Consider the following 21,489-nt stretch of genomic DNA (forward strand, 5'->3'; position numbering starts at 1 on the left):
GACCCCAGCTTAAATGGCAGACAGCTGATTGCCAGACAATCTGCAGGTTCGTCCAGGAGGACCATGACAGTGACAGGCTCCGAGCGAACAGCAGAACTCCTTCCACATGTGAGAAGTAAACTATGGACCCCGATCAGAAACTATCACCAGGATCCCATGAAGCCGAAACATGTGGTCTGTGATGAGTTGGGCTGTCTCCAAACAGAAGCTTGGGAAGGGTAATGAAGTGTGCTGCTTTAGAGAATCGTTCTACAGTGTTTAAAATGACTGTGTTACCTGCAGCTGGTGGAAGGCCAATGATGAAGATCAGGGAGCCATGAGGCCAGAGACATCCAGGTGTGGGTAGTGGTTGAAAGAGTCTAACAGGAGAGCTAACAACTTTTCAGCCAAAGGAATGAGCAGCTAGTTAGCAGGACCGCTGCCAGGGTTCATCCTGCTGGGTGTTCTGGAACAGGGACTCACTCTGCCAGGTAAGTTAACCAACTATACAGGAATGCCCTAAGTGGGTGTTAGACCGAATTTTCCACTCATCGCCTTCTTGGATCCGTACCAGATGATAGACATTCTGAAGATCCAACTTGTTGAACACAGTAGCTCCCTGTAATAACACAAAGGGAGAGTTGAGAAATGGCAAAGGGCATTTATTTTTTTAGCAGTGATGTCATCAAGTCCTCAAAAATCAATGTACATAGAGTTTTGTCCTTTACTTCAAAGGAAGGCCCTGCCCCAAAAGAGAGGATGATGGACGGATAATGCCAGTGAGCTAGTGATGGATAGCTTCAGGTTTGGAAGCTTCAGGTTTGAAAAGACTAACCTACTTGTTAGAAGTGGTGTTCCTGGGAAAAAAATCTATGGCGTAGTTGTACAACTGATGAGGTGAAGAGATGGTCTTTGCGGAATACCTTTGCAAGATATGGTAAGCAAAGGCACCACAGAAAGGTCAGGCGGCTCGGGTAGTTTTCTGGCGGGGCCGTAGAAGGAAAAGCAGACTTGAAACAAAACTGGTGACAAGACAGACACTATCCCATGATGGCATTATTTTCCCAGTCAATTTGGGGGTTATGTTTGCTGAGCCATGGGTGTCCAAGGATGAGTGGATTATTAGGTGCTTCAGAAATGTATAGCTGAATGTGTTCGTTATGGTTACCAGACAAGATGATTTACAGGGAGTATGCGATGACTGATATCTGGGCGACAGGTGCCATCAAGGGAGGAAACATGAAGAGGTTCAGGTAATGCTTAAGGGGGAGGCTGAGTTCTGCAGCCAGAGCCCCATCCTGGAAGCTTTGCTCAAGCATGGAGTTAATAAGAGCCTGCAGGGGGCGTGAAAGAGACTGGAAGGAGAGCTTAGCAAAGACAAGCAAATCAAGTAGGGATGAATTATTTTCAGTTTTGCCCACCAGTATCCATACTGTCACTGCCGGGGGCTCTTTTTTGGCCGACAAAGATGCATGTTAATTAAATGGGTCACTAGGGGCACTCACCTGCATCTCAGGCATTCTAGCAAGGAGAGATCGGTACAACAGAGCTGCATCGGTTATTCTCCATGGTCAATCCAAGTTTGGGGTCCCAGGCTCTTCCGGGGCAGGTCCTTTGGAGCCGGAAGCACTGCATCATAGGGATGCACAGGCGCGTCCAGAAGAGGATCCCACCCCTGTAAAGTAGGTCAACGCACCTACACACAGAGCAGAAATCACAAATACAGAGAGAGAGACAAGGAAAACAAAGGGTAAAGAGAGAAATGGCGGAGATGCATAGGAGGACTCGAGGACCATGACAAATACTGCATAACTAATCAGGAATTATAGTAAATTTTTCTACACAGTTCCCTATTTTTTTTTTTAAATCTAACTGGACACTATATAACAGTGTTTATTTAAAGTTGTAGATTTAACCCTTAAGAATCCTGCCTGTCTTCAGTTATTTGTTTTTTTTTGGTGTTTCTGTATTGAGTTTTTGATGCACGAAGTGAAACAAGTAGGGTCATACCAGCTAATAGACCCCGAGCATTGTTAATAATTCACTTCTTTACCTTTAAAACTCACAGCGTGCTGTCGCCGTATGCTTCAGGCCGTTGTCCATCTGCACTGTGAGGTGCCATGCAATTACTTTACTGCATATGGCTGAATCCGAGGAATGTACATTTCACAATCCATCTGACTGCTTTTGTCTTGTGTCACATAATCAATAAACACCAGTGACCCAGCGCCATTGGAAACAATACATACCCATACATCACACTGCCTCCTAAAGGTGATGTAGTATTAGTAGTTCAAATAATAAAGAGATCCAAGCCTTTTCTTTATTTTTCTCTACCTAACATTCCAGTACAGGTTCAACCGTTTGGATAGATGTTGTGAAGAGGTTCCTTCAATCTTCCGCCAAAATGTACAGAACTGTTGATGCAGCCCCTCATAATGCCCCACCTATCTGACAGTTTTCTTTGTGTTTGTGTGGCCAAGAAATCTCCTGTTTGAGCTCTTTTGCTGCATATTTGTGGGTTCAACAGCTTCCAAATGGAAATGCCACACTTTGAAACAACTACAGACCTTTCTAAATTTATGAAGAAATATTTAAGAAACTGCTCCCATTTGGCCATGAAACAGCTTTCGAAAGAATTGTGCAATTATCCAAAAATAGGAAAATGTGGATAAATGGTTACGATTAATTAGTGATTATTGTAATATTTTTCATAGAATCCTTAAAGTCTGCACCTTATACCCATATTCATCATATTTGTCAACTCGAAAGTGTGTTTGTATACAGCTGAAACCACAAAATCATTTGTGTTGAAAAATGCAATTCCCAGCCAAAAAAAAAAGTCTCACACTCTCATATTTCACTGGGTCGCCTTTAGCTTTGATGACAGCAAGCATTCACTTTGGCATTGTTTCAGTGAGCTTATTCTATGTCACTGCATTTATTTCCATCCAGAGTTGCATTAATTTGTCACCAAGATCTTGTGTTGATGATGTAGAGTTGGACCACTGCGTGAACTCTTCCAAAGACTCTCAGTGGGTTTAAGGTCTGGAGACTGTTGATAAACGATGTCTTACACTCCCTGCACCGCTCTTTCACAATTTGAGTCAAGTGAATTCTGACATCATCATCTTTGAACATGCCCATGCAATCAGGGAACAAAACGTGATCATTCTGATTAGTCAGGTAGTCAGGTGACCCCATTTTTTGGCACATAACGTTGCTGTACCTTTGACTAGCTGAAGCAACCTCAGATCATAAACCTGCCGTGATTGGTTGATTATCTTATAACCATAAGTACCTATATTACTTTCTAAAGCAGGCCGTGTTTATTTAGATTGATCTGTTTGCTGTCGGTTTCTACTGATTTAAGCATAAAGCAGTTACATGTGTCCTGTGAAACTGCACTCTGTCAGAACCTTTTGTCTAATATGAAACACTGTTTGTTAATCAGGAAGATTTTCCATATTTCATGGGTATGGGATGCCCTCTTGTACACAGGTTTTGACTAGGCACTGCATTGAATGGTAATACAACTATAACTGGTCACAGTAGGTGTGTTGAAGTCCAATGTAAAACTGCCCATCCATTCACTCGACAAGTGGTTAACAATACCAGTCTGGCTGCCCAAGCAAAAAAAACCCCCTCCTTATTATCAGGGCAGTCAGTCCTGCTGGTGACTCATTCAGACACATTCCCCAGGGGTTCAGTATTGTGATGGATCTCTTGTCACAAAGCTGTCAGCCTGTCTGTGTTTGTGTTTGTTTCATAGCTAGGGCACACGAGCAAGTGATTTGTTTAGTAGCATTGCAGACAGAGGAGAATATCACCACTCCTATTCATTAGCATGCTGCAGTGTGGAGAGAGAGCAAGCTGCTATCAGATCAGGGAAAGCCATGGCTGGAGAGCAGAGAAAAACATAGTTATGGATAAATCTTAGCAAGTGCAGAGATGTGGACTGGGGGCAGCCAAAATGCCTCACAAATTGGTGTTATTTTCAAAGATAATCAGTGTATACAAGTCACTCCTTAAATAAGAAGCTGATAAGAAATGTAAAAATAGGAAATATGATTAAAGAAGTGTGCAATGATATCTTGGCTGTTTTATGTGTTTTGTAATGACTTGTTTTGAAATAACTAATGACGGATAATAAAATAAGCCAAAAATTAAGAGCTGGCTGCAAAAAAACAAAAAAAAAAACACCATTCACCAGCTGTCCCTCTCCTGTGTGTGTGTGTGTGTGTGTGTGTGTGTGGGGGGGGGGGGCACTGAAGCACATGTGGTGGCATGTGTGTGCTGTGTTTGTGTGTCTACAATATCAGTGTGAACTGTATGTGTGATGTATAGCAAGCTGGGCAAAGAGAGATGTTAAATGATCGTTTCTGCCTGCGTCAGCAGTTTTGTGGGGTGGAGGAAAGATGAGGGGGAGAGAGAGAGAGAGGGAGAGGAGAAACCAAGAGAGGAAGAGGGAGAGAGCAATATCAGTAAACAGGTGCCAGCTCCATGCTCGCTCTCACAGTGTACATGCAGAGCGTACATGAGAAGCTGTTTTTACTACAGTAAATATAGTGCCCTTTGTCTTTTATTGTATGCAAAACTGTGAGAGGAGATTCAAGGAGAGGGAATCAGGAACTCACAATAGCCAGTCAAGCAATGATGGGGAATTTAGACATTTAATGCTCCCAGCATCATTCTTACATACAAAAGCATACTGCACCAACATCCTTGCTTGGGTACCAATTCTGTCTGCTGCAGCGCCTGAACAGTGGAGAGGGAGGAGGGAGCAGAGAGAGAGAGAGAGAGAGGGAGAGAGAGAAAGGGAGAGAGAGGTAAACAAGTAAGAGGCAGCTTTTCCCTCATGCATGTTTTAGTTTTTTTGTTTTTTCTTTTCTCTGGTTTCGTGGACTGTGTGTATGTTTATGAGTGATAGTGTGATTGGCTGTGGGGACGACGGGTTCGCTGTGCAACCTGGTGATCCTACACAGATGGATACGCAGCAGGACCAGGAGATACTGAGAAATTAAATGCTGGAAAAGGAAACGAAATCAATGCAATGTGAGGAGGAAGAGCTGACTTTGATTTAAAGCAGCTCAAGCTATTTCTTAACTGACTGTCAGTTCATCCCTTTTTAATCTTTGTTGACGCGCACATGTTAGTGTGTGTGTGTGTGTCAGGGTGGGTGGGTCGAAGCAGTTTCACAATGCATTAAAGCAGTGAACAGAAGAGAGATGTAGGGAAGGAAAACAACTGAAAAAGAAGGAAAAGCTGTTTGTTTGCTGTTATCCTTTTCTTCTCCACAGAAACGAATGGAGACCAGAAAGGAGGAGAGCAGAGGAATTGAACGGAAGAAGTGAGAGAGCAGGAGAGTGCAAGCATCAAAGCAGGAGGGAGAGAGAGAGAGGGAGGGAGAGCGAAAGAGAGCTGCGCTGCAGTAGCATCCCACAGCAGACGGATGAGGACTGCCGGTGTGTTTGTGTGTGTGTGACTGCACTGCTGAAGAGGAGGAGGAGGCAGAGGGTGAGCACGCTCGCACACTTTGCAGGGCCATAGAGGAGCACACAGCGGCAGCGCTAGTGTTGGCCCACGCCAGGTAAAGTGCCAGTGCCGTCGACCCGCAAACCACTGCTGTAAGATCTGGACACGCCAACGCCACCGAGACCCCAACTACCAACGCCATGGCACAAGCGGCCAAACATCTTCGTAAGAACAAGGATTTAGAAGCTCTAGCAGAGCAGGAGCGCAAAGAGAAGGAGGAGGAGAGGGCCAAAAAGAGGAGTCGGTCACGGGATAAAAAGCGCAAGGTACTGGGATATTCACAGGTGGGGTAGTCAGGGGTGGGGTGGGGCGATGGGGTTGGCGTGAGGAGGGGAGGTGTAGCCTGGAGAAGGGGGCAGGAAGGTTGAGACGCCCCCCTCACTTCTTCTTGTTCTTCTGTCATGCTATGGTCAGGGGTGCTGGGGCACACATGGAAACCTGGTGATGAGCGTGTTTCTACTGTGTGTACACAGTCTCCCTGCACACATGTATGTCCTGTGCATACAGACACGGGGAAACGTTATAACACACTGCATGCTTTCCTACTCCTCTGGACTGCTTTATACCTGCTTTATTGACTGTCCTGTCTGAGCCGTCTGATAAGGCAGAGTAGTACTCTATCTCTCACTGTGTGACAGTCCCTCTTCACATTTCTGTCTTGTGCTCCGTCTCTTCTTTTTTCTTTCGTTTTTTTTACACTGCAGTAAGGTATTAGTGAGCAAAAATCTGACTAAAGTGCTGATCTTCCATGAGGACCATAACCTGCCTGTTTTTCCAAAAGCATGTTCTTGTTTTCTGTCCATTATTTTCTCTGTGTGGCACTGTAATTACTGCAGAGCAGTACTTGCAGGCTTCTGACTGAGAAGTACCAGGCAGAGCTGGCAAGGTTCGTTGTAAACAATAAATCTTTGCTCCGCCAGTCACCGACTGCAGAGAAATATCATCCAGTCTACTTTATGCCTCTGGTTGCTTGTCGCCTTTTGCTCAAACTCATTAATGCAAATGAGTCATCCGCAGATTGTGTATTGATGGCAAATTGGTCCTCGGTAACCGAGTCCAGCCGCCCTGTGAGCCAGCTCTGTGCCAGGCTGGCTGTAAACCAATCTGATGCTGATGCAGTAGAGACAGGAACACAGTACAGCTTCCACTCTCCCACAGAAGGAAGACAGGACTGTAAGGCTGATATACGGATCCGATTTTTCTTTCTTTTTTTTGTGTGTTCTATACAGGTAGGGTGACAAGGTTATTAGGTGTATTTGAGAAAAAGACACAGAGGAAAACAGAGAGAGCTTTAGGTGAATGGAAGGTGGTATGACTCAGATACACCTGGGTGGTTTTCTGTCAGCAGGGGCTCGCTATTTAACTGTTTTTGTTGGAGAGTCAGACTCGTTGCACAGACACACACGGCACCGCGTAGCCTGCAGTGACTGATGCAAAGGAATGACTCTGGAGTTAAAGTTTCATCACATTCTTCACCTGTTTAACTCATCAAGACCCGATACAGCACAGGGCTACATGTGTATATTTACACAGCCTTTGTACTTAATAGCTACACACGGACATTACAACCAGAGGGTGAATGCCAGTGCACAGATGCCTTTGTGCATGTTTAGTATGTGTATGTGTGTGAGTGAGTGCAGCGTATGCATGTCTGGAAGGATGAGGTTTAAGAAGAGAGAGCCTGCAGCTCTAACCGTTGGACGAAACATGGACGAGATGTCTGACGGTGCTAATGCAGAATAACTTTGACTGAAAGAGTGTAGTTTCAGAGGATCCCATATCACTTACGTAACCATGCAGCTTAAGTCTTTCAAATAAGCTTCCTCACTCCTTTCCACCTCCCCTCTCAATCTCTCTTCCTTTTTTAAACACCGGCTTATAGCATTCCTGGTTTCTGGAACAGATGTTAACACTGGGGAAATTCTCTTCTCCCTTCATCTTCCTTTGTTTCCTTTCTGATGCGTGTAGCTACCTCTTCAGTTTCTGCACTCTGTAATACAGTGAGTGTTATTCCTTATCCCACTTTGTAGCTAACAAAGAAACCAGCCAACACCTGTTCTTTTTTTTGGTGGCTCAGGAGTGCTTCTATCCTTGCTTTGTACAGAAGGTCAACTCTTTGTGGCAGGACTGCATTTTTTATTTCTGAACATTTAACACTCATGAATGATCATCATATTTTTCCGGCTGCCTTTAAGCAAGAGTTTGGGGGCAATTTAATCAAACATTTGTTTGTATGAAAACTCACTCTTAGCTTCTTTGATTAAGGAGTGATTCAGTTTATGGTGTAAAGGATCATTTATTGTTCTTTGGGTATTTTTACTTTAATAGACGGAGTACAAAGCTCTGAAAGGGAGGCAATGTTCACTGCTCTTTGGGTACATTTTGAGTCTACTGAGTATAATTGCATCAGTTTTTAGCAACATTTATTTATTTGTCTTTAAAAACATAACTGTTATATTTATCTTCCGTGTTGGTTCAATTTTTAGATGTTTTGGGTGGTTTGACGTACGTTGACCTTAATGATTGTTCCCACCGTGTCCCAGTGAGGACACAATGATCTGTCCTCGTCATTAAAGGGTGAAAGTGCATTTTTAACTGGCTTCTCAGTGTAGTGGCATTATGCAGAACTGGTCAGTTGCTGAGCAGTTTATAATGTTGTCCTCAAATTACTTTTATTGATGAGTTTGCTCCTCTTGAAAAATGAGCATTGTCAGGATGTGAACAAAGCCCCATTGTCCCAGTCAGCACCTCTTTTCACCTCATTCAATGTGTGCGTTTGTATCTACATTTATACCTGCTTTAATGTGAAGTGGCTGAACTGGTGACAGTGGCCCTGAAGTATGAAATAGTGGTTTGTTGCATTGCTTGGACACCAGACAGTGCATTTAGTGTGGGCTGTTTACATTTCTAGAGTTTAAGGACTGCTCCAAGTTCACTGAAAAAAAAACATTGGAAATTTAGTGTATATCTAAATGGGTATTAAAGATAAAACGTCCTTTTATTTATTCATTTATAGTTATTAGCCTTATTTTCCCTTGCATGGAAAATATATTTTCAGCTTAATTGTAGTAGCAGATGAGTAAAAGCTTTTTCCTGTAAATGCAATTTTTGTTTTTATCTTTTCATTTTAGTATCTCTGCTTTAACAGCATCTTGATCAAAAACAGTCTTAAGTGCTCAAAGATTGAATCAGTTTTGATATTGCACTTTTGATATTAATTATCATAAAGTATTCTTGCATTTATGAGAAGATTAAAAATGTAACATCTACTGTAATTGTAGTTTCCTAACAAAAAGATCAACTAAGCGAATTGAAGTTGGACTTTTTCTGATAATTTGTTGATTTACTTAGTAATTTTCGACGTTATGGGATCACTTATTAATTCTCAAATGGTTAATGTACCCACTGGATCCATTCAGGATGATTTTTAGAGCTGTAACCCTGTGCATTGAAATCCATTTTCCTTGTTCCTCGTTGCCTTTAAGCACTGTTAGTTATTATGAGTCACTTCACTTATTTAGTTTATTGTCATAGAAGTCAAATCAAAACTTCAAAATTTACCTTTGCATACCAGGAACGGAAAGAAAAATTACAACAGAAGTCAGCTTCTTAATGTCTGAATCAACATTTACTGGGAGTAACTGTTTATCACATCACTGATTGTAAATCTCTATAAATTAGAGAAATATCTAAGCTATCATTGCTTAACTGGACATTTATAGATCAAGTAAGGTGCCAAGCGTATGCGCTGGCTATCAGATGTCTTTGTTTAAACCAACAGTTCAAAACCCCAAGTTGTATTTATTTCTGACATAAAACAAGAAAAAACACTCGCCCCACCAACAACATCACCGGTGTTCACATATGGCTTTTATAGCTCTCATAGTCCAGAGGAGCTGAGGATTTACCCATCATCCGTTTACCTTGTAGTGCTGCTGCTCAGACATGGGTAAAAAGGTGTGGTCAAAATGTATGGCTTTTTTGTCATGTATATAGTCTAACACTGTCTTGGTTGCAGATTTCTATTGTAGCAGCTCATCAGCCGTCCTAGGACTAAAATTCTGCAGCGTAGAGTTCTTCAAAATGCAGCACTTGTGCAGCTGATATGGCTGCCTGGGAGTATTGCAGTGTTGAAAGTGCTACCTCGGTGCCCCATGTTCATGCTACAATTTTTGTGTAAAACAGAAAAGGCAGCAGTAGATCAGCATTCCAGCCCTGTCTCTGTCTGCCCTCCAAAATCCCTTACCCTCCCCACCTGAAGAGAAAGCAGAGCCCTTGATGGGGTTTATGTGTGGCAGACGTGCAGAGGCAGAGGTGCTGCAGAAGCAACTAAGCCCATCAGTACCAGGTCTAGCACCTGTTTGCTGATCATCCCTGTGTGCCTTTACCACAGCTGCTGTGATCAAAGTGAAGTTATTGTGATAAACCGAAATGTACTTATTCTGAAGCAGACAACTTATTGCTTTCATGTCAGATGTTTGAAGCTAGAAAATCAAAGTCAGAGTAAAAGAACCTGATTGTGTGACTGTCATAGCCTGGTACACCTATTGGTGAACGTATCCCAAATGGTCCACTTTAAAATCTTAAACTTTGTGTATCTTTTTTCCTACCTGACAGTCAAAGTGTTGGACAACCAGAGTTGGTGTTTAATAACCACCTGAAGTCTCTGGTTACCACCTCAAGGCAAAGACAAGAGTTAAACACTAAGGATAGCACAAAAACTGTTATTTATTGACTAATTTCTGCAAGGCACTTTGTAAACTTTTGTTGTGTTTTCCTGTAGATGTAATTCTGTCACTTTTCTTCCACCTGCAATTAGTATGGCCATCCTCCTCTGACCTCTCTAATCAACAAGCCATTTTAGCCCAGTGTTTGAGAAGGCTAAGGAGATGAGCAGTTTAAAAAATACTCCAATATTTTAAATCCAGAAACTAATTTAAAATCCTACTCCTCAGATATAAGATCTTGAATAATCAGGCCCATTCTTACCTTAAAGACCTCCTAGTACTACCCCAATAGAGCTCTTCTCTGCTGGTTTTATTCCAAAACAGAATGGGAGGGAGAGCCTTCAGCCTTAAAGCCCCTCTTCTGTGGAACCAGCTCCCAGTTTGGAGTCTAAATACTTCAAGATTAGGTTTAAAACCTTCCTTTTTGGCAAAGCTGAAAGTTACGGCTGGATCAGGTGACCCTTAATCCTTCCTTAGTTGCAATAATAACACTGCAATAAGTGTAAAAGGCTGGAGGATTCCCATAATGCACTGAGTGTGTCTTCTTCACTCACCTTTTTCACTCACCATGTGTTTACATACCTATAATCTGCATTTAATCATTAGTTTTTATTAATCTCTGGCTCTCTTCAATAGCGAGTCTTATGTCCTTTCTTCCTCCTGTCATACCCAACCGGTCGCGACAGGGAACTGCTTTATGGTATCATTGTATTAGACCATGAAACTCAAATTTCAGGCATGTCTGTATGTGTGTTAATCCAGTATAATACGTGTGTGTGTGTGTGTGTGTGTGTGTGTGCGGGTCTGCGGCCCGGGTGGCCCTGTGGAACCCCTCAGACAGATGACTCAGCAGGCCGAGTCTGAGGCACTCAGTCATGTTGATGGAGCCTTGGAATGAGCCTGACTGAGTCCAGCTCTCAGCTATACAGCAAGTACTGCTGGGGCAGGGTGGCCAGGAGCCGCAACCTACTTTCCTTTAATTAAAGCAGGAATGGGGCACGTGATGCCAATTCACCAAGTAATGCCTTCTGCTTCCCCCTTTCTCCCCCTTTAACATGATGAAATTTATTTATGACCTAGCAGAGACTAAGTGACTCTTAAAGCAAATACCCAAGCACACTCTTTCAGGTTCATTAGAGAGGAAAGCTCCCCTACACAAAAAAGATGGCATCCATTCTTTGTTAAAATAGAAAAAAATAATTGAGTGAACACGAGTAAAATAGCATCAAGCATCCAGCAGGCACTCATCCCTGCAGGAGTTCGGCTTCCCTCAAACTCCAAAGCCCGTGGATATTTTTAAATTGTTGATGAGGGATCAAGATTTCTCACCGTGTTGCCAGCTTCAACCTCACTGCCGTGATTCATTCTTTCATTTGGGTAAAAAAAAAAAGGATGACACAATCATCTGCACCTGCTGTAAGAAACAAAAGCTTGATGCATGTTTTTGATAATCACCATAAGCCTGGGAGGCAGAGACCATTTATTGGTGTGTTGCCTGGCTGATGATTGTAAATGAAGCTGAGCTGACACGTAGGACTGCAGTGCTTTCAGAAAAGCATTTGTCTCCAACAGAGGTGTGTGTAAACCTCCAAAATTACGAGCAGCAGCATCTCTGTGTGCTTATGCTCCCTCTGCACATGAAGTGATGTGTCATATTGAGAGGGGCTTCCTTAGATTTTCCTCTCAGCCCCCCCCCCCATCTTCTCTCTATCACCCTCCTTGGCCGATTGCGCTAATCTCTTCTCTCAATTGTTATTCTGATAGTGCAGCCGTTACGTAACTGCCTGAAACAGGAATTGAGAGATCGGGGTTATTGAAATGGATCCTCATCATTCCCAAATAAGAGCGAGAGAGAGAAAGAATGAGGTGATACCCTCGGAGAGGAATGTGATAGTCATTGCTGGACAGCTTGTTGTGGAAAAGGGAAAGGCTCTTTCCCTTTAAGCTCCTTCTTGCTGATGAGGGAGAGGAGAGAGGAAAGGACAGGGGGTGGGATAGGGAGCTTAGTGCGGTTTCATGTCCAGGTACTCGGATTCCTGCCTTTATATCCTCAGACTCTGCAGCATCTCATACAGTGAGATGTATGAGAGCCTCTGCAATGTGCAGCCTATCATTTACAATATTGATTTGTTTTACTTTGTCGAGTAGAAAAAGATTTTATTCGTCCTGCATGTTTGAGTTTTACAAAACTAGCCATGTGTAATTTAATTTAATGCAGTTTAATGCATCTTCATCTGTTTTGTAAATGAAGTTTGCAGTTCATGTTCACATGAGGACAGTAATTACTGACTTTTTCTCTAGTGGCAATCTGATGTTTATAGTTTTTATTTAAGAGTAGGCCTATATATACTGATTGAATTTATTTTGGTGTAAACTTCAGTTAAGTATGCAACTTACTCTTGTTAGCAGTGCTAGCATGCTTTAATACCAAACTAACATGGCCAATGTTGTAAACATCATACAGCGTTAGCATCAGCATCTTAGATTGTCATTGTAAGCATGCAGTTTTTAGACTTTAGCTAAAAGATGTGTGTTTGTCTGTTTATGGTAAACATGTCAAATTGCTTTGTGTGTGTGGGAAGCACCATATGTGTCTGTGACTGTTTGTGAATGTTTGGTGTGAAGATGAGTGATAAAACTGAAGGAATATAGCCAAGGGTTAGAGCCGGAGAAAAGGATAGTGAAAGCAAAAAAGGAGTGAAATATCAGAGGACTGTGGGTGACCCCAGGGTGACTCTGCACCTTTTTCCTCTGGATTGGATGGCTGGTGTCTTATTTACCCAATTGATATGATGATTCTTGTTTTTTTTTCTGTCGACCGGAGGGAAGAGAAATAATTCAATTCAAAACACAGAGGTACACTAGGTCATTACAGCGGCATAGCTTCCCAGCTATAATTCTCTGTTCCCGTTCTCTGAGTGCGGACAATAGAGAATGTCTGGTTCATTTAATAAGATGAGCAGGAGAAGATTGAGTTCTGAACTTTGGGTTCTGAATTTTCTGACTGGATTAAACCTGCAGGTGGTATAAAATGTAGTATGGTAAAAAAAAGCCCAACAAGGGCTCAAGGTTTTCTTTTAGTAAGTGTTCTTTTGGAGTTAGATATGAAGATGGTACAAGACCAGGCCTTGGCTGGTGTCTCAGAGTATCGCCATGTGCTCCCTTATGACAAATCTTACTGAGTGGAGTGCAGATTTCTTGAGTCATCTGATCCTCGTGTGTCATTGCGGCGTTGTAGCATCATGGACCTGTTATTAAAAGCTTAGCCATTCGTAACCCTCTTCATCTGAATCCCCTGGAGGGAAAGTGGTGTCACTTTGATTTGTTGCTCTTTAATTCTCACCCCACCCAGCATGCACAGTTTTGCTCTCCTCTCCAGGAGAATGGACACTGATCAATCTGAGAGCAAAACGTGACACACGGCACAGCCATAATAACCTTCATTCAGACTTACTTAGGTACTGTACTTTTTTTCTTTGCTGAGTCTGTAACAGTTCTTTTATAATTCTTATGTTTATATGGATGATCTCATATGTAGAGTGAGAGACAAATGCAGACACTCAGGAGGGATGACGGGATGAACAGAAAGCAAGTTGTTTGTTTGGCTGATGTAATAGTCAAACAAACAAAGGTACATTCTCAGAAATGCTGGAGTAATGCAGGAAAACACAGAGGAGGGGGAAACAGACTCTGTGACGAGACTGAGAGGAAAGACGGGACGATTTATACACAAGGGTAATCAGGGAAGTGGAACTATCCAGGGGAATGAGACACAGATGAGGGTAATCACACAGGTGACTGCAATCCATTACAAGGAGACAAGATGGGAAATAAAGGGGAATGCAAGAAACAAATAACTTCAAACTAAAAGAGGAAGTAAATAAGGAAACACAGACTCGTGAGTAACGTAAATTAAGCAGAAAGACACAGGAGGAAGACACAGAGGGAAACACACAAAGCACTAAAAATCTCCACACATGGAAACAGTAACTAGGACTCAAGTATAACCTATCAGTAAATAAAACTACAGACAAACAAAACCTAAAGAAACCAGAGAGTACCGAAAAGAAAAGAAACTTCTTCAAATACTCAAAAACTCAGTGTTAAAGCACAGACAATCCATTTGGCCATGGTGTTATTTCTTTTCACTAATCAGTCTCACACTTGTGTACAAGGTACAAATGTGTTGATGCTAAAATGCTAGCGCCACAGTTTTACACTGAAAGGGAAGTGTTTTTGTTTGATCAGACACGAGCATTTGGATCGCAAAGCAAACTCCGTTTTGGATTTAGCTCCACGTTTCTTGTATCCAAAACTGGTATTAAAAGCTCTTATTATTATAGCCCACATTTTCCTGATATTCATAAACTGACTGGTAAAAGTTTGAGAATAAGAATATTTTTGACCTTTGAAACAGCAAATATTTTTACTTCCATTCGAGTACAGTGATTACTCTGGGTAATTTACAAGCCTGTAAAATATTGATCGGAGCTACCAAAGAAACAAATTTTTTAAAAATTCTAACATAAGGTCAATTTAACACCCTGGAGTTTTTTTGGTTTATAACACAATCATCCTTGGATGATAAAAAATTGAAAACATCTGTTTACATTTAAGCATTGTAAACAGATGTTTACACTTCCACTTAAGCATCTCAATCTACTAGGGAAGATTATTTCATGTGATTAAAAGCTCTAAAAGAACTAAGTTAACGTTTGTGATGAAATATTTATGCATTTTTCTCTAAGGGAATATTTCTTTGGTAAGCACTAGCTCTAATCATCGCCACTCACAGTAGAGTTACGGTGTCAGTACAACACATGTTAATGGTGTGAAATGGTGCAGAAACCGCCGACGTTTACATACCTAAATGCTGGCAAACACAAACAAATGTATCCAATTAGATATCCACACTGCATTCAGTCATTTTAACATCCCCCCCCCCCCTTTTTTTTTAACTTATTTTAAAACAGACAAAGCTAAAATACCTTCTTGATGTGTTTAGATATATTCATTGAAAATAATCCTCATATAATCATAATCCTATTTTTATTAATGGTCTTTATGATACTTCTGTAACTTACAGACACCTGTAACTAAATAATTTTAATGCACATAGTTAAGAAAGAAAGAAATCTCTCACAATCACACTTGATTGTCTGTGACAGATTGAAGACAGGATTGTATTGAAAGGTAGTCCTCTGTTATTTGCAAATAAGAGATAAATAGGAATCATCGGTCTTTCTATTGCTGCCCAGCCAAACTGATTAATCAGGCAAGACAGGAAACCAAAACCAAGGGTCATGATCTGCGCATACCCTTTGTGGAGATGGGAGACCCTTATAGAATCATCAGGGCACGTAGAGTGGACAAAAGGACGCTATTGCTAACAAAATGGCACATGACACGCTGCTGGGAGCCTGCAGACATCTGTGTGTTGAGGAAACCTGGCACCAAACATCACTTCATCAATACGATCCCTGCTTCCAAGCACAGCAGTGGCAGCATCGCGTTGTGGGGATGCTTTTCTGCGACAGGGGTCAGGAGACTAGTGAGGACAGAAGGAAAAATATACATAAATCCTTATTGGCGATCTTTTTGTGAAGAGGTAGGTATGTCAGACAGCTGTGAAGGTTTATATTCAACAAGACAATGACCACAAGTAAAACACATATGGAGTGGTTTACGCCCGGCATCACTTCCTGAGAGACTGAAAAATGTCTGTACACCGACACCAGTGCTCAACCCCTACAAGCATGAGCAGTTCAAGGTGAATGACGCAAACTTGAAACAGAAGAGTGCAAGCTTGTATGATCATTCCCAAGAAAAACAGTCATAGCTGCCAAGGCTACTTTAGCAATGACTTTAGTGAAGAGTCTGATTAGTAGAAAAAATGTGATATTATTTTATTATTTTCCTATAAATGTGCAAAATATTCTTAAAATAACTTTTGCTTGTCATTGTCTAGTTTTCAAATGCACTATTTTCATGTAAACACACGTCACAGTCATATTACAGTCACCCATAGTACCGTGGCAGGTTTGGGCAGCTATGGTAGTGATCCTATTAAATGTTGACTTGAATTCATATTTGGCCATATTTGTGTGATTTCATTATTTACTTAGAACTGATTTTTTATTTTTTATTTTTTAATGTCTATGTGTTTAATTGTTTTCTTGCTCGTGTGTCTCTTTACGAGGCCATGTGTTCATTGAACAGAGGCACGTGGGTTGTCTTGTGGAGCAGGATTTACAGGCTAGCTGGGAGGATAGCGGTGTCACCCGGCCTCTAATTGGCTGACCCCAGAGATTTTTCTAGAGTAAATGCAGAGCAAGGTGTCCACCCCCTTTCTTTTCTTCGTCCCTGCTAGAGTAAATTCCTCCATCCATCCCATTACCATTTCCCCCCTTTTAGTGCAGACCACTACCCCTACCCTCTTCCCCGCTCTCTGCCACAGTTGCTTGCAGCATTTTGCAACACTGCAAGATCATGGATTCGATTCCTAACAGCTCCCTCTCTTCTCTCTCAGTTTCTGAGATTGCGCTAAACTCTATAGATCCACATTAAGAGAAAGAGAGAGAGAGTGAAGCGAGGGAGATTAAGTGAGCAACAGTGAGAGGAAGGAGGGAGGGATGGAGTCACTTTTACTGTAACGACAGCCTGGTGTTTTCTGTCAGCAGGAAAACGGAAGTGTGGTGTGTGTAGACGGGGAATAATCGACTCCCACAACACACATTTGTAAAACTTTAGATCTTATATGTTATATTGTTTAAGCTGCCTTTAACCCATCCTCAAAAGTACACTGTTAATTACGGCTTGGGCTGAGGAGGAGGGCGGTGAGTCCTTGGACACTTTACTGGTATCAGCTCAGGGTGAAGGAGAATCTGCATGTGTGCAGCATCCTTACAAGGTCAGCAGCACCTCGTACTTGATCACATGTAAGCACACATGTTTGTAGACTCGAGACACACACACACACACACACACACACACACACACACACACACACACACACACACACACACACACACACACACACACACACACACACACACACACACGTCTACTGTCAGCCAGCCCTTAGTCAGCACAGTGCTCTGTAATGGAGTTGGACGTCGCCACCTAGTGTTAATGTAGAGACTTTCTAATCATGATAGAAAAGATGATATCTCATTCACTTTGTGTTCCTCAGATAATTTCTGGATTCCCACTTCTACAGCTCACTTCTTCTTAATAAATCATGATTTTAAAAATGCCCGTATCCATAAGAGTCTTTTTCAAGAATCCTTTTCAAGCTATTTGTGAATAAAGTCCTTAAAATGAAAGTAAAGCTAAACTTCTGCTCTCAGTGATAGTTTGATCTGCCTTCTCTTGATCGCTCTGCTACTCTGGGTGTGTGTGTGTGTGTGTGTGTGTGTGGTGTGTGTGGGGGGGGGCATGATCCTGACCCTGCTGAACGGCAACAGCTGGCCCAGTGACGGATCTAATTATGTCTGTCAGAAACACAGAAACGCAGTCCTCTAAATGTTGCCTGCACAGTAACATTACATGCTCTTAGCCACACATCCATAGCAGAGTGCCATTACAACTACATGCAGCACTGAAAATCTGGTTTGTTCACCGGCATGCAAAGAGCCTGACAGATCCATAAAGAACTCTTGCTCATTTTTATTGATGGCTGGAGTTAGATACAGACGACGCTACATTCATCGTGTCCCCATCTCCTTTTCCGCTCTTTTTTTAGTCTACTCATAGACTGCCTCACTTCTGCAGCCACTATTCTTTTCATCCTTTCCTCCCTTACAGAGTCTTAACCAATATAGTGTAGCCTTAAGCAGTGCAGGACAGTTAGTGTGGTGGTAATGGAGAAAATGTTTGTCAGAGCATAGAGCACTTTGAATTTGGCCTCAGCACTTCCTTAGGCACAGACCTTTAATTGCTACATATTGGTGAAAGGCTTGAGAAAGTATGAGAGTGAGCATGTTGTATATTCTTTCCAATTGTAGAGCGTGTGGCAGATAGTCATGGAATAAAAAGCTCACGGAGCTCATGTCTGTATCTACTGAACACATATGACTGACATCTTTGGTAAATGTTTGTAATGGTTAAGATGGGTATACAAAGTCTGGTGTTACTGCTGTAAGCGCTTTAACTCGTGAGCTTTAGATAAACAATATAAAAACTTTGTATAGAGCTGCCTTTCCATGGGAGCAGTTCTCCTCAGAGATCAAATGATTCACTCATAAGCTGATGGACAAAATGAATCTAAGACAATTTCATGACTTAATCGAATGAGCCAGCTGTACAGTTCAGTCTTCTACTATAAACCTAATATATAAAGTTTATTCAGAATATTTAAAAGAACAAAATGTAATTCATATTTGTTAGGGAAAAGGGTGATATTGTATATGTAATCAAATTTTATACTTGAAAGGGAAGGGCTATAAACTTGTATAGGTCTACGTCTTCCTCTCTATTAGTAAATGACAACAGTCATTTACTGAGTCGTTCCTTTCAAACAACCTGTCCCACATGTGCATTCATACCTGTGTACATGCTTAGAATTTATATATGCAAACATGCATTCACTTACACAGATACATATTTACCTAGAGTTGCTCAAACATGCACTCACTTACATAGTGCAAAACCCCATGTTCAACAGACAGATACATACAGAGACAGTACTGTGCAAAAGTCTTGAGCCACTACAGTTCCAAGAAGCCAGACTTTCTTGTGATCTGTCGAAGCCGTACTGAACAATAATTCTCCAGGCTTTCCGAATGTCCCTCAAAGGGCATTCAGGGGAATGGTTTTTTTGTTCATTTGTTAAACCAATTAAGACTCTCCTATGAATCATTCAAGCATTAAAAAACCCCCACCTAACTCAAGGGGATAAACTGGTGTTGTGTCTGCACATAGCAGACAGCTTGGCAAAGAACCAAAGGTTACTTAGTGCCAGTGTTACTACCAGCTTGTCACAAAACACATCAATTGTTCTCTTTAATCAAATGTTTGAATCTACAATAAATGCCAAAATAAGTTCTACATCAGAGTATTTTTGATTCCCAAATAGAGTTATTAGTGGTAAATTTGGCATGGTGTAAAAAAACTGATATTACTGAGGCTAAGCCAGCTGGTTGAATAAACCAGATATCTGACTTCACTTTAGTGTCTGAGATTGTGTAGGTAGGTTTAGTACTTTAAACGAGACTCAGCATTTATTATTTTTATTTATTGACTGTGAAATTTTTTAAACTGTCAGTTTAAAATGCAAAATGCATCGATGTCCCTCTCATGTTATCCTTCATCTCTCGTGTTTGTCCTTGCTCAGGAAGCTGAAGGTTATCATAAAAAAACTTCCCTCACAGACTTGCTGTTCTCCCATCATTCACCAGTTTTCCTGCCCCACATCCCGCACCGTCACTTCATCCCAGTCAGTTCTGCATTTTGCTGAGTCGATGAAACTGAATCTATCGCAACACTTACTCCCTTGTTTTCACTGCTCCATTTCCCCCATCACCCTTTTCTCCGATCTTTCATTTTTCTCAGTATTCTTCAAACCTTTTCTATCTCGATAACTTATTTATATTTAACAGGATTCCTGTTTTCTCTCATGCGTCACATCGAGCTGAATATTAATGTGCCAGACTGCACGATATAGTAAACCTCACAGCATGCAGCTGGGCTAAACCAGTTAAATTCTCAACTTGAGCTTTAAGTGTGTACTTTCACTTATTTGAACCAAATGTCCAAATATGAACTAGATTCAGTATTTCCTCTGTGTGCTTATTTTCGGGATTCGCATGCTAGTTTTTTTTACACGCTTGTAACATCCTTGAACTTCAGCCCTGCTGTTGTGTAATGTGCTCAGAATACCTCACTACTTAGCAGAGGTGTATGCGTGAGTGTGAAAATCTCCTCGGTGTGCAGCAAGCAGTTCTGCTGAGTGAAAATCCTTTCTGTGTGGCTTAAACTGTTTTAATCCCAAATAACTCTGTAATGTTAGGCACAGTTTGGGATTTTTTGTTTGTTTGTTTGTTGTGAGCTGACAGCACTGGTGTCATATTTATCTGTTTTAAGTTTTGTTTTTCTAAACTTTAGTAAACCTGATGAAAATATATATTGTCCACAGCAAAGTTATTTATTGTAAAACTGAAGCGTATTGAACCACTGGAAGATTTAAACTGTCAACCAAATTCAGCTTCTTTACCTACATACACTAGAACTGATGTGGGTGCAACAATAACCGACTGTATGGCTGCAAGTAAGGATGAATATATGCGCTGCCACCAAAGATGCGGCTCAGCACAGCAATTTAGACATCTGTAGTAAGATTAATGAGAAATATTCTTAGTTGCATTTTCAGATGGTGCTGCATGGATGAGTCTGAGAACAATAGAAGTTGGAGGGAGATGTGTACTGAAATGAATGTGGTGTCACAACTGAGATGCGGCGCTATAAATCTGGCGAGCCATCCAGATGTTTGTCCTTGATTGCCTGAAGAAACTGCATCTAATGCGCGTGTGTGATTTGGATTATCAGGATTGACGTATTTCATTCCTTGAGGATGGATTAATAGCGGGGATGAGCTGGTCTTAGCTCCCTCTGCTGGTCAGAGCGAGGTCAGAGCTCGTTTACATTCAGCTTCACTATGGCTTGGTCGGGATCTAAAGCAGTCTGACAGCACAGCGTGATGCAGTCACTCGCTCTCAGCCGGGTCAGAGATCATCTTCGAAATGCGGCGAGAGGACAGGAAGTGTGAAGGACTCGCACTTCCTTCACAAGGAATCGATTGCGTTGTGTTGTGTTGCGTAGGATGCCTGGAGGACTCCATCTTTATCCGACACACACGGTGTCACACATTGCCCCAGATACCAGCAGAGCGTGCAGTACACACACAAGCTGTGTTCACACCCGCCTCTCCCTCTGATCCAGTGCAGCAATTCAACGCTGTTCTGCAATACTGTTACGCAGAGTCATCAATTATTCATTAAAGATTTCTGCACTCGTTCAGTCATGGGCTTGATAGACAGGAAGATGGAAGGGTAAAGAAGTTAAAAATTCATATAATTTCCCCAAAACCTCAGCAAAATGGAATATTTAGTGAGTTGTTCTGTAAAACTTTTTAAATGGAATGATGACTGATTCTAATACGTATAAATGACTTTAAATCAGTGGCTATTTTGACAGTATATGATCTAAATGATGTGACTTATTTGTCATATGGTGCAAAAGTTGCCTCACT

At 41.7% G+C, this 21,489-nt stretch overlaps 1 protein-coding gene across 1 annotated transcript in view; it reads left to right on the forward strand.

The window, feature by feature from the left end:
- Positions 1–406: 406 nt before the first annotated feature.
- ank1a (ankyrin 1, erythrocytic a) overlaps positions 407–21,489 on the forward strand; it is an 88,209-nt gene continuing 67,126 nt past the window's right edge. The window contains 2 exon segments of the mRNA XM_026187581.1: positions 407–470; positions 5,280–5,780. Of these exon segments, the coding sequence (XP_026043366.1) occupies positions 5,655–5,780 (126 nt within the window). The 5' untranslated portion in view covers positions 407–470; positions 5,280–5,654.

Source organism: Astatotilapia calliptera, chromosome 12, assembly GCF_900246225.1.
Source record: "Astatotilapia calliptera chromosome 12, fAstCal1.2, whole genome shotgun sequence".
Classification (NCBI taxonomy): Eukaryota; Metazoa; Chordata; class Actinopteri; order Cichliformes; family Cichlidae; genus Astatotilapia; species Astatotilapia calliptera.